General features: G+C 45.3%; 1 protein-coding gene across 1 annotated transcript in view; it reads left to right on the top strand.

Annotated features, from left to right (window-relative positions):
- The window catches only part of LOC144097271 (putative 4-coumarate--CoA ligase 2), a 31,560-nt gene extending 21,162 nt beyond the window's left edge, over positions 1–10,398 (top strand). Inside the window, exons 6-9 of the mRNA XM_077630015.1 lie at positions 76–351; positions 4,914–5,058; positions 9,358–9,615; positions 10,271–10,398. Of these exons, the coding sequence (XP_077486141.1) occupies positions 76–351; positions 4,914–5,058; positions 9,358–9,615; positions 10,271–10,398 (807 nt within the window). The remainder of the gene's footprint in view (positions 1–75; positions 352–4,913; positions 5,059–9,357; positions 9,616–10,270) is intronic.
- Positions 10,399–14,073: the final 3,675 nt, after the last annotated feature.

Genomic DNA, 14,073 nt, shown 5'->3' with positions numbered 1-14,073 from the left:
TACCTCTGCAGCACAATCGATTCTTTTTTTCACACGTAACGCATCACCTAGAATTACCTGATGTTTTCTCACCAGGTGACGACATTTGCGGCTGGCCCATCGCGTCTGCATTACTACGTAGCCGCTATGCTCAAAACGGGAACAAAGCTGCCATCAGTAAAATACATTAACGTAGGTGGCACAGTCCTGACACAAGAATTCGCCAAGATGATCATGGTGGCGTTTGACGGCCTGCAGTCTCTACGGAACGTTTACGGCATGTCGGAGTCTTGTGGCGTCATATGCACGCCACCTAAAGGAGATATATCCCCTGGAAACGTCGGTTTTCCCGCACCCATGGTGGAACTGAAGGTGAGCGTAACATCTCATGGTCACGCCAGTTCTCCTTCTACCGGATGGCATTTGTTATTTTACAGTTAGGTTCCTCGCCCTATAAGGGTTCAGGTCTAGTTTAACAATAAAAATTGACAGGACGGTTAGAATTAGTAAACGCGATATTCAGCAACCCCTCTTAAGATATTTGTTCTTTACGATATGTTGCGGTAGAGAATGTGAGAGTCACCGGAGATCTGTATCGTCATAGATCGCGCTTTTTGTGCGAAAGCACTGGTTCACAAGGTCTAATCGGCTAACCGAATTTTTGTGGAGCTTGACCTTTAAGCTGACCTTTGCACAACCTAGCACACCAACAGCCTATACAAAAATAGATATTTTGCGCGACTAGGTTTCGAACCCACGGCGGCAGAGCGAACAGGGCAGCTTCACTGGCCACTACACGAGAGCATGGATGCTATCGCCGCCGCCGATCAAGCCTCGCGTTAAGCTGCAACACACTCTCGCCCTGTGCATTGCACGTCTTCGTCTTCATCAACATTAATGTGCGGCGCGAACAGGTCATACCAGCTTAACATCGATCAGAGCTTAACCTGAGTCTGATATCGTCGCCAGATGTGCCGACGACCCAGCAAAGCAAAACAATCAGCCAACCAGGCTAAACACATGCGTTCGCAGATCTGCAAGGTCTAGTTAGGTTAAAACCGTACCACATGTTTAGTTTTCCACACACAGGCGTTCTTCATTTAGGTCTCTATTCCAATCCGCCGCTGCAGAAACGCAGCGCCGCCGATGATCACTGTTCTCGGCCGGCGGGTTTCGCAGCAGCTGCCGGAGATTTATCGTGATACATTCCTCCGCTCTCGCCATACCCTACCTCCTCCCTCCACGGTAATCACTCTCCGGACTACTGTAGCACGTCTTCCTACGCTTTCGCCATCCTCTCCTCCTTGGACGGTCATGACCTTATGGACATTTATCGTTGTAACCATCCTTTGGTTATGCCTTCCTAAGCTCTAGCTACAAAGCATCCTTCTATGGTAACCTTCTTCGTCCTTCCAAAATAACTATTCTCGGAGTGGTTTCCGTGTCAACCACAGTTATATGGCGCGTTCTTACTCTCTCGACGTACCTTCTTCCTTCCAGGGTAACTACCCTCCGGCTGGGAGCTATTCCTTCTTAATACCCTACTCTTTCGACGGTGAACATCCTCCACATGGCTCCTGTACTAACCAACCACCAGTTAAGCATTCGTCCTTGAAGTCACACTTTTCTCCTTGCATAGCAGTCACCCTCCAAGTCTTTCCCATGACAACGCAACAACCGTATAGGCCGACCAATACGACATGCTGCCGCTACCATGGCGCGGCACTCAGGAACGGGCGCTTAAGAGCTACAACTGTAAAATGAAGGATGATTTAGCCTGGCTAGGACACGGTTATGAATTAAATGCATTAGCACTTCGGTACCGGTTACAGCCTATCACGCCCAGTCATTAATTTAACTGGCACCAGCCCCGTGTGCGGTTTGCCCACAATCTGGTGTGCAGGTTGAGATGACGTCATAAGGTAATGTGACCTAGGTGGCCGACCTAAGTTGCTTTGATTTCAAGCAGGCTTTAGACTAAGATCATCGAAATTGCTGAGTGCGAGCTCAAGTGCTAATCACTTAAGTGCTAATGAACATTTTATAGTTGGCTCTAAAGCCTACCGGGAGGTTACCCACCACACGGTTGGCAGGTTGCCACCGGCCCACTCAGAGAGAAGGGCCACCTCCGAGCGGCTTTAGGCGAAGGCGACATCGGTGAGTGCGGGCTAACGCACTAAGATTATTCTTTATATTTTAAGCCGGAAGGGTCCAGCCATAGAAGGGAAGACTCTGTTCAGGGAGTTTGATAATGAACGCTGCTCTTTAACATGAGCAAGCCTTTGCTATGTAGATTCTGCACCAAACGTAGGGATCTAAGACTCAAGGCATCAGTGGGGAACCCGTACTCTAACCTTTGAAGGGCAGATTTTGAATCCGTAATTATGACAGTAGGTTGAGGCGTACAACACCGTAGCTTCTTTAGGGCTGCCTCAATGGCAACGCTTTCGGCCATTGTGGGGGACAAGACATCAGTAAAACGAACAGACCAATCATACTTCAAAGACGGAATATGAAAAGCAGCTGCTCTAGATCCTCTGACCTTGTCCACAGAGCCGTCGGTAAAAATTTGAAGATGACTGGCATATTCGGTCTCAAGATGTTCCAGTACGAGCGAACGCATTGCCGCTAAAGGAGAATTCCGCTTAGCGCGAACGTGGGGAATTGTCAAGGAACAATTGAGGCTAGGAAAGGACCAAGGTGGCTTCAACGTCTTAGGTCGATCTCGAAGGTCGAGACCCAGAGAACGAAGAGTATTTAAAGCCAAGTACGCCCGGGACTCAGATCTCTTTCGAAGGCGCTGTAGAAGCGCTCTCCCAGCAACAGTCTCTCTGAGGCGGCCAATTTGCAGCAAAAGTCTTTGTGAAGCGGCTAGCCGAAGAGGTTTCGATTGAGACTCATACAGTACTGCATTGTTGGGAGCAGCCTGCGGAACGCCGAGAGTGCTCCTTAGTCCCATTCTGTGCAAAACCTCAAGGCGTTCCAGCTGCGATACCGAGGGGGAAATTAAAGGGAGCTGGTACATTATGCGACTTGTCACCAGGGCATCGTGAAGCCTGATCATTGAAGCAGGATGGTTTCCCCATTGCTCACTAGCAACTCTACGAAGCACATTGAGACGCGAAGATAGTGAAGCCACAATCGAGTCCACAGCTCGTCGCCACTGTAGACGTGAGTCAATAGTGACGCCCAAAAAACATATGTGGTTAACCTGACGAAGGCAAGACTGATCAAGGTCTATGCTCAGCCGCGCATACCGTCGTCCCCTACCTGGAAACAGGACGAAGCCAGATTTTTCCACCGAAAGAGTCAACCCAACACCTTGAAGGTAACTTTTAACTGAAAGCACGGCCTGTCGCGCTAATAGAGCTAAGCGTTTGTGTTGATATCCGGTTAACCAAAGACAAATGTCGTCTGCATATATCGACATATGGACATGCCTACAATGTTTTTGCACTTTTGCGGGAAGACCAGCCATGAAAACATTAAAGAGCGTTGGGGACAGGACACTACCCTGAGGTACCCCTCGCGATACCGCCCTTTCGGAGCTCATTGTACTGCCTAACCGCACTCGAAATTTACGATCACTGAGAAATGAGTGAATGAATCGCAGAAGACAGCCCTGTACGCCTATGACCTGCAGACTATTCAGCATTGAGCTCTGGAGGACGCTATCATAAGCCTTTGATACGTCTAGGAAAAAAGCTAGTGTTGAAAGTCCAAAAGCACATAGGTGTCTTAGGCAACGAGATAGCAGACAACCTCGCCCATACAGCTCTCTCCGGGATTCCAGTTCATGGAGTCCCTCATGAAGTCAAGCAAATGTTCAGAGATGCGGTGTTGTGCCACTTCAGTTCTTTGTGGAGCTCTCCTCATCAGCCATGTGTGACCAAGGGTCTCAAAAGGTACCAAGCCACCTTGCTGCACCGCGTTCGCACGGATTGTGCTCGTACGCCGGCGTGGATGTATAAGACTGGCCTAGCGTTGTCACCATTGTGTTCAACGTGTGGTGTGTGTGGTGACATAGAACATTACCTCTTGTGCTGTACTTTGTACAACGCGGAACGGGCTGTGTTATTCGGATCGCTCAAGAAAGCAGGAGTTCCTCACAATTCTCTTCAGGACATTGTTTTCCCGCGCGGGAGGCAGTCGAGTAGAAGGGATGCTTCTCGCCATCTTCTACTTTACCTGCAGGACACGGATTTGGCCTCCACATGGTGACCTCAGGAGTGTCTATTTGGGTTTTTGCGGACAGTGTTTCTGTGATATCTATTTAAGTGTCGCTACGGTGGAGCAATTGCCGGCAGCAACTGCAAGGCTAATCCCTCCGGTAGTTTACAACCACTCAACTCAACTCAACTTTAACATGAGCACACATGCCTCCAGTCGCAGTATAGGAGCTTTTGTAGTGAAAGCTACATAGGCCACGAACTCGCAGTTTCACCGTGCTCGCATTCCCACCTTGGTCGCACTGCACTACGTGACCAACCACGTGACTGGTCACGTGACCAACTGCGTGACAAACCACGTGACCACAACTAGCCAGACAACCAGACTAGCCTGGACTTGCAATCAAGATTACCCAAATCGAACCAAGCTATGCCTTACCGCTCCGTATATCTTGGCATAGCCGAGCTAAGCCACTGCCAATTTTGATCTCTGCCGTTCCCATCATATTATTTTGTACCAGTACCAGTAGATTGTCTTTCCAGTTGTTTTTAATGTGAATTCGGAGTGGCAGTGCTCTTTCTGGCGTTTTTAGATGTTTCCGAATATTTTCTTTTGTTTAGCTGGAGCTCAGTTTTCAAGCGGATAAGGCGATAAAGACAAAACATTTCAGTGCGACGCGCCATAGTTGCCAAAAGGAAACTGCGGTGCCTGCTACGAGACCAGAGTGTTTTCGGTAACGTGGCCACCTTTCGGTTCTGACGCAGTTCCTCGACTTAGACTCGGGTGAGAAGGTGGGACCGGGTGAAAATGGTGAAGTTTACTTCAGGATCCCCAGCGTAATGACAGGGTATTACAAGAATCCGGAGCTGGCGAGAGAGTTTATGGATGAAGACGGTTGGTGTCGATCAGGTAAGCCCAGACATTAATGCGCTCATTGCCTTTCGACTTAACTGAAAGAAAATTAAGACAGGCTGACGACAACGCAAGTAATTTATGAAACCCCGAGGAGACAATCTTTCTATATTTGCCTTTGTTCTCTTCGTTCTACTGAAATGTGGAGCTGAGGTGCGCAGTTATAATTTGAAAAAATGAGCTCCTATTTTTCATTCATCCTTTTTGAACCAGTGGAAAGGTTCTAAAGAATAGAAAGCAGTCATAAAAGGTGTCAACAGTAATAAGAACTTCGATACAGTAATGGTTTATGGTATTCAGTTAAACGGAGGCTGCAAAACCTGTGGCAAGGAAGAAAAGTAGAACAATTAGCATTCATGTTTCAGTTGCGTGTTTCGTTGATGCCAGAAGTCGCTAACGATAACTTCTAGGCATCCTACGAATCCTCTCTGTAACGCACAAAGTGATCGACACTTAGCAGAAACATTATCAACCTGCCGAGCTTATGTGTTCGGTATAAATAAGTTCTCTGCATGAAGCTTTGGAAATAAATATATTTCAAGATGCTTTTTGCAGCACTTGAGGGCCACTGCCATCTCCATTGACAATTTCGCTTCAATTTTGACTTTTTTTTTACTGCAGAAAACTTCTAGTTAGTGATTGAGGACGAAATAACTCCGGATTGTAGAGTGCACGCGCAATGCTTAGTAGTCTGCATGGATTGCGGTATAAATATCTGAATAACGGAAAGAATGAAGGGCGGGGGGGGGGGGGGCGGTAGCTTGAAGCAACTGCCACAGCCCTGACGGAAACCCTTCGCGAAGCAGCAAGAAACTCCCCGCCATTTTAGAAGAAACTAAACTCTGAGCACTTATAAAATCTGTTTGAGAGTATTTAACTGAGAAACTTGATAACACTTTCCGATTTTATACACAGGTAATTTCTCCTTATATTTCGAAGTAATTTTCTAATAATAATAATTGTTTTTTTTAGGGAAAGGAAATGGCGCAGTATCTGTCTCATATATCGCTGGACACCTGAACCACGCCGTAAGGGAAGGGATAAAGGAGGGAGTGAAAGAAGAAAGGAATAATTAGGTGCCGTAGTGGAGGGCTCCGGAATAATTTCAACCACCTGGGGATGTTTAACGTGCACTGACAAAAGCAGCATTTTTGTTAGAGAGCATTAAGGGCCCTGTTGACCTGAAAAATGGGCATCGGCGCTGTGAGCGAAAATTAACTGGCATGACATTGGAAGGTGGTCTCGAGAGGGCAGCCTAGGAGGTATGCAGGTAACCTACGCCACGTGACCTTACTTATTTATCACAACCTGCCCACTGGATAGTGAGCAAACTGCCGCCCGTGGCAGGTGGCAGTTCAATTAACGATTGGTCGCTCGGGAAGAGCCACCCGGGACACAAGAACCACCGCTGGCAGCACCTATCACCGCAGGGCAGTGGCGATGGCAGGTGCTACACCTCTGCACCACAGCGCCGCTGCACCACTGTGCCAGGAGGGGTATGAGCACTCCCAGGTATTTGTGATTGTAAAGTAGAGAATGACCTTCTTCATATACGGGAATTAGTCCATTACGCTTACGGCGGAGGTTAGGCGTCTCCCAGTTTTTCTTAAAGAGCGTTTTCTTTGGTACGGTGTTGTTTTCAGTTTTGCGTATCAAAATACAGGTAACACGTGTTAACTACCAGGGTGATTAACTAATATTTCATAATTTCTTTTAACTATAAAAGTTTAGCACCTGACTAACTTACAGTTTCGTAGCTCATCGCTATCAATGTTTTTGATTAGATTTCATACTTTTGAGAATGCAATACTCGTCGCGACATTGGGCCCGCACAATGGTAAAACTCGAACGGCTGGATGGCACACTCAGCATGCCTGCGAGCACAGGGAGCACAGCGACGAATGTGCCCCGTGCTCTCAGCCAACTCGTAGTTCCCACCTCGGTACACCGAAACGGGTTGCCACCGAAACGAGTTGCCATTTAGGCGCAACCGCATGCGCTATTTACCGTGTGTACGTCTCACCTTTTTTCGGGCACAAAATTGGATGCAAAGCTGTGAATGGCGAAGAAAATCGCAATTTCCAATGTGTAAAAACGGTTAAATAATATTTACTTTCAGTTTGAAGCCACTAAATATATAAGCGCCTTGCTTAAACAACTAAAACGTTTGTTGCTAGCAGTAATTAACCAGTCTGCTAGTTAACGCCTTTTAGCTCAATTCTGATGGTCAAAACCGCTCCCAACATCATACCCCAATAAGCACTCTTGTAAATAAAACTTTTTTTATTACAGATCTTAGATGCAACCCCCCTATTTATGTCGGTGGCTTAGTGTGGTAGTTTATTTTAGAGTAATTGCAATAAAACGCAAGTCGTAAGTTTTTCTCGGCTTGTACGCAAAAGTTTTATTCTTGATTAGCCACTTCCCAAGGAGCCTACGACAATAAAATAACTGGAAAAACACAGTTGAGCCAGAAATACGTAAGCACAGATCGGCGAACACAGATAAAATAGCATTCTTGCTGAAGCAGGAAGATGGGGTGATAATTGCTGCGGAAATCATACGGCGGATTGTCTACAAGCTAGGGGGCACAGTAGATATCAAGGGGAGCGGCAAGGAATCAGAAGTAAAAATTAGGAACTATTCTCGTCATGGCGGCCTCTAGCAGTGCAGAAGAGGGATGTTTGGAGGCCAGTGGCAGAGGTCATTACCCTACAGATAATGTCACCGGTTTCATAAGGAGGTAAAGGTAACTACTTTGTTTTAATAAAAGAGCAAAACGTCCTCAAAGGTGTGCTCCTACTTGCCCTAGAGTATACGGGACTGGTCTTCACGGAGAGCTCTGCCCACTAGCCATGATTGGACAGCTGGTTGAGCAATTGGAAGAGCGGCCTCCCACGAGGAGGGGGAATGGGTGGTTTGGAGGGGCTGCCATGTTCAGGGGGCATCCCCAAAGGTAGTGTATGAGCCCCCGCGGTGGCTCAGTGGTTATGGTGCTTGGCCGTTGACCAGGAAGAGGCGTGTTCTATCCTGGCCGCGGCGGTGCCATTTCGATGGAGGCGAAATACTAGAGGCCCGTGTACTGTGCGATGTCAGCGCACGTTAAATATCTCCAGATAGTCGAAATTTTCTGGAGCCCTCAGCCACAGCGTCTCTCATAGCCTGAGTCGCTTTGGAACGCTAAACGCCATGTAATCAACAAGTGGATGAGGGCGGCCTTGACTGCCCACATGTTCAGATGAGTGGGAGGGTCAAGATAGTGCGGTAGCGATAAAGGAGGTCGGCTGAGAGGCAGCAGTTTGTCTGCACTTGTCGCCAGAATTGCATTGTATTTTGAATCCAGTGTATGTTGAGGTTGTGGGGTGGTGAGACGACTGGGTTGTTGTTGAGCAAGTGTTCCCCAACCAATAAGGAAAGCGTGTGCAGGTTTCACTCTGCCATAATTTACACGCCATACCACCACACGTACCGTCCACCAAAAAATTTGTCGCAGTACACTGGAGGAAAGAGGAGTAGGTGGGAGAAAATAGGAGAACGTCGGCAATTATTTTCTTTTCACAGAAACAAATGAGTCGCACAGGTGCCCAGTTAGTGCAATTCACCGCAGCGGTGGCCGAGTGGTTGAGCATACGCCTCGCATGCGGGAGGTGCGGGGTTCGATCCCCAGTGCCGCCGGGTACCCACCGGTGATACAATGGGTACAAGCTTTCCCCTGGTCTGGTGCTTGGCTTATTTAGGGTGAAATGCTTGGAAAATGGGTCTTTGACCCCACCTTGAGGAATTGAAAATACCTTGTGCCATGGCGCTCTTTGGCCTCAGATGCCCTTGCGCCATAAAAATTCATCATTATCATTATCATGTTACTGAAAATCGTCATCATAAGGATGCTCGCAGCAAAACAGGAGATAAAAAACATGAGCTTCACCTTGTAAGATAATCTGCATAATACAAATCTCCATCACGAAGACATTGACATCAAGGGACTCGAAAAGATGTAAGGGGAGGAGGGGTAAAATGAACTTTCGTTTAACGATGTCTTAACAAACAAGTTAAAGAGTACGCAAGTGGTTTCTCAAATGACGGGCGAGGAGTTTTCATTTTTTTCTGTGCAAACAAGAAATGAACCCTCGTGTTTAGAAAAATCTATATCGAATGCGAAAAATTCAGACAGGAGAAAATACCTATCGCTGACCTCTCCATTTCAAGGCAAAGTTTAAGGCTAAGATTAGATGCCACCACAGTACAAGCGATTTTTTTTATCAGCAATGCAACAAGCAGTGTCCTGTTCATACACAGGAGATGTCATGTACTACGACGGAGACGGCCGCGTGTATTTCGTGGACCGCGTCAAGGACATCATGAAGTGCCTGGACCAGCAAGTTTCCACCACCGAACTTGAGTCCTTGCTACAAACTCACGCAAGCGTGGCAGACGTCGCTGTCGTGGGGCTCCCTGACACACGGTACGGGGACGCGGCTACTGCTTTCGTCGTCCTTCGAGACAAGTCGGCAGCGTCGCCTGAGCTGGCCGCCCAGCTGAAAGCAATAGTGGCAGGTGGGCTTCCTCTGTTCTTCGCTACTTTTGAAATCTGTTCCGCTGCCTTACTACACACGTTTCCTAGCGTACCCTAATCTCTTGTGCACACGTGCAAATGACAGAAGTACTCCGGTTATCTGTTTGCCAACAATTTCCAAGTCCAGCTTCCTCTGTCGAAAATTTGAAAATTAGACAATTGTAAGACACTCTTTTGGAAATACTGAAAGTAATGATTCATCAATCTGATATATAGCAACATCTTTCTTTTGAAGTGTTTCCAGCAATAGCATCGAACACTTAAGACTGCCATAGGAAGCCAATAGGGAACGGTTTTTGACGAAAGCAAAAACCTCAAGAGAAAAAACTACAAGACTGCCGTCGGTTGATATGCAGATATATTGATTGTTATAGTGAAATTTAACATTATATAAAAAACGGCGCTCATAAATGGTGTCCCGCTCAAAAATGTTTTTGTCCAGAATTGCTGGGTTTGAAGGAAGTGGGTCACGTATGTCCCATTGCACTAAAGAGGGTTAAATATTTATCGAGGTTAACAAGAGCGCCAGCTTTTAGTGGTGTGTGCTCCTTCATTGGAAATAATATTGGAAAATTATACTATTAAAAGAAAAGTGTTCCGATATGAGTGCATTTTTTTTTCATTTTGTTTTTTCAGACAACACCGAGTCATTCAAGCACCTTAACGGCGGGATTATATTTGTGGACCGCCTGCCTAGAAACACGAACGGAAAAGTTGTAAAGCATAAACTCAAGACTTTATACGGGAATTCTAAGGTTTTCTAAATCTCTCGAGCAGTCCTCGCTTCAGATGTGTCAAAGCGTTGGAATAAATTTTTCTTTTAACCTTGTGATCAACGTCTGCGTCGACTGAAACGTGTCCTGATTTTTTAAGTCACCAGAAAGACCTCTGTTAGTAAAATAGAGGCTAGCCTGTACATCTAATTGTTATATTTCTTCCCTTACTTGTGTAGCGGTAAAAGGACAGCAGGCTACAGGCATTCAGGAATTTGGTCACCCTGCAAAATATCGTTCAGTGTGCAAAGGCTGATATCTCAAAGAGTGTTAAAACTCTTTTGAAGTATGTGTGATGACATTCCGTCTTATCCAGAGGGATTGTTTGAACGTAAACTGAGAATTATTTCCAGTTCGCGCTTCGAAATTCAAGGAAGAAAAAACAATGAAGCTATGAATTGCTTTCACTACCCAGTGTTTGCGAATAAAGAAACAGCCTTTCTAAACACTCTTACAAAGTGCTCATTGAAAGCATCTGCCACTAGTGGCAGAAACCGGTGAAAAGAAACGAAAACAGAACGGTTACTGTAACTAACCCTTCTGAGATGATTTACTATAGACCAGGCTCAGCTACATTAATTGATGACTGCAGCAAATAATGAAAAGCCAACAGCATTTGACACCTCGCTGAAGAGCTACAATCCTATTTCTTGTGGACGTATTCCAATTCAAGCGCTCGTTTCCTCGGAGTTGTTTCGCAACGCTTCCACAAAGTATCTTAGGTGAAATTGCGGAAGAAACTTCTGTGTTCATCCAGCCCAGACCCTTTCTTACAGGTTTAGCTACCAACCGCCTGAAAAGTCATTCAAAACTTTTCACTTGCATTCAGTAGCTTTCATAACTTTGCCCGAAGAATATTCATTGATTAAGAATGCCGAATCCAACGCTACGACAAGATTATCGACCTTGGATTGATTAACTGCGGGGAAAAGGCCTTTGCGCTGTCCAGAAGCAATTCCCACAGAGTGCGAGACGTGCTCGTAATGCGGAACTGCGTGCTACGAAGTAGGTATCGGCCAACCATTGTAAAATAGTACATGACTCAATTGAGCAGTGGGGAGCTCTGACAGTGATGTAACTAAAAAGGAACGGACTAACTATTATCAACTTGTTCTACTCTAGTAAAACCTTCTAGATGATGTCAGGACGGCGCGAAAAGAACAGACAAAAGGGGCACAAGAACACCAGAGGACAGGCGCCAGGACTTGTGCCTCTTTTGTCTTTGTTCTTTTCGCGCCGTCCTGACATCATCTAGAAGCTATGTACAAACTAGCCCAAACCAACGTACTTCTAGTAAGAGCTCCTATCGTAGATCGCTGACTATAAGCGGACAAAGTTCTTAGGCAGTCACAGACAGATACTTTCGTAGGGCATAAAATGTTTGTAATTGCGATCCAAAAGCAAGCAAAATTGTTGCTCTGATCTCCGAGGCGGTGACAGCGGTGACGGTGTGACGCCCCTTGTGTGACGTACCTACCCAACCTGTCAATTCTTGTCGCCGCTGATATCGACATTCCTCCGTTTTTTGCTGCCCTCGTAATAATATCATTTGAGTAATACTATGTTTCTACCGCCCTACAAAATTCTTGTAACTATGATTGTTTTCTCTCCAATATTCTGTCGGCTCTTTCCTTGTAGCTACTGTAATGCTTCGTTGGCCATTAACACTCTCGCTAAGTTTATTTGTATGATTCGTAAGGTATCGAGCTTTGAGAGACTGACTTGTGATTTTGCGTCAGAGCGTTTCGCTTAATGAGTGTTTGATGTTATGCTTGGTCGCGAAGACTCCGTGGTGTTGACTTTCCAGTGGGTTTTTTCTTGTTGCAGTATTTGCTTGTGTTTCTCCGAAAGGGTGGGTTGCAGTAGTTGTAGAACTAAGGGCCTTTTTTAGGATTTCCAGAAATTTTAATAATTTTTAGAGGGCGTCCAACTGCGGCATCGGGAGGTCGTAGGCCGCACATGGTTGTGATTACAGCTCTGAAAACCCTATGCGTTAATATTCTCGGAACCCCTCTCTATCTCTTATCATGCTGTGAGGTTTGTTCTTCAGTCGGCTATGAATTAGGAGAAAATTTCGCAAACACGTATTTCTTCGCTTAATCTCTGAAAATGCTGCTTTGTGCAGAGGCGCACAAACAGCTCCAAAAAGTAATTTTCTTTTTAGCTTCCAGCTCACTCTCAAACTCCTTTCGTGTGGATAGCATTGAACTTGACGAAATACACTCAACATTAGCAATTACTAATAGTAATAAAGCTGCAGGTATACTTGAAATCACATTACGTATGTTAACAAAAAATATTGATATTCTGGGTCCAATATTATGCCATGTCTTCAATCACTGACTTCAAACCGCCAAGTAGCCACCGTCGCTAAAAACAGCCCGAATTGTCCCAATATCCAAGGACGGTGATGCTCAAGCCCTTATAGTTTTCGGCCAATATTCGTGCTAAGTGCCATTATTATATTTTTCGCGAAAATCCTTGCGAATCGAATCTATAGGTTTACATAAAAATACGACATAATTTGCCGACAGCAACATGGATTTCGGTCAAACCATTCAACCTCATCAGCTGTGCAGTAATTAGCACAAATTATAAACTCTGCTTTAAATGACAACAAACTTGTGGCTGTAGTCTTTCTCGATTTAAAAAAAGCACTACGGTTTTAGGCAATGGATTTCAGAGTTGTTTTCTAGTTACTTCAATGAACGTCATCAGATAGTTGCATGAATATTGTCTCATCGTTACCACAACGTTTTCATACAGGTGTGCCCCAAGGGTCTGTTTTGGAACCCATGCTTTTTTCTATATATGTTTCCGACTTTCCACATGCCTTAAAATTCGGAGAAGTGCTTATGTATGCAGACGACACCACTATAATAATTACAGGCAATTGTATAGAGTAAATACAGTCCAAAGCAAACGTAGATTTGGCTACCTTCTCTAAATGGCTTTCAGCTAACAAACTTACCCGAAATGTCAAGAAAACCAAATATACTATATTTCACTCTGGTAGAAAACAAGTAGATGCTAACACTGTAAACATTAGTATTGGAAACTCCCTACTAGAATATACTCCTTGTTTGAAATATTTTAGCGTAATCTTTATAGACACCTGCACTGCCAAAACCATTTACTAGCAGGGGGAAGGGGGGCGAAGGTGGCATCCGGGTGCTATAAACTGCTACAAGCACGTGACTTCTCTTACACAAATTGATTACGTATTTCATATTTCTTCTTTATCTACAGTCATCTCTCACACTGTCTGAAATCATGGGGGTTGACGTACAAAAATATCTCTAGCCAATCAGGAAATTTCAGAAACGATCATTACGAATCATGACGCATTCTAAGCAGGATCGCCCCAGTAGCCCATTATTACACAACCTACACATATTACCTTTCGATTCACTACGCCTCCTAAAAACAGCAACTGTCATAAACAGTATCGTAAGAAACATCCACCCCTTCCATATGTCCTTCTTCCATACATCATCGCGTACTAACAGAAATGTATAGCATTAGGCAACTTTAATCTACCGCCCACGCACAACGTATATGGAGACCGACGGATCTTTTTCATTGGTGTTAAGATATGAAATACTCTTCCACAAAAACTAAAATACGCTCAAACTTTTACACTTACAGCTAAAAAATCCTTTCAGC

This window comes from Amblyomma americanum, chromosome 7, assembly GCF_052857255.1.
Source record: "Amblyomma americanum isolate KBUSLIRL-KWMA chromosome 7, ASM5285725v1, whole genome shotgun sequence".
NCBI classification, from domain to species: Eukaryota; Metazoa; Arthropoda; class Arachnida; order Ixodida; family Ixodidae; genus Amblyomma; species Amblyomma americanum.
This window is presented reverse-complemented; position numbering and strand designations above follow the sequence as displayed.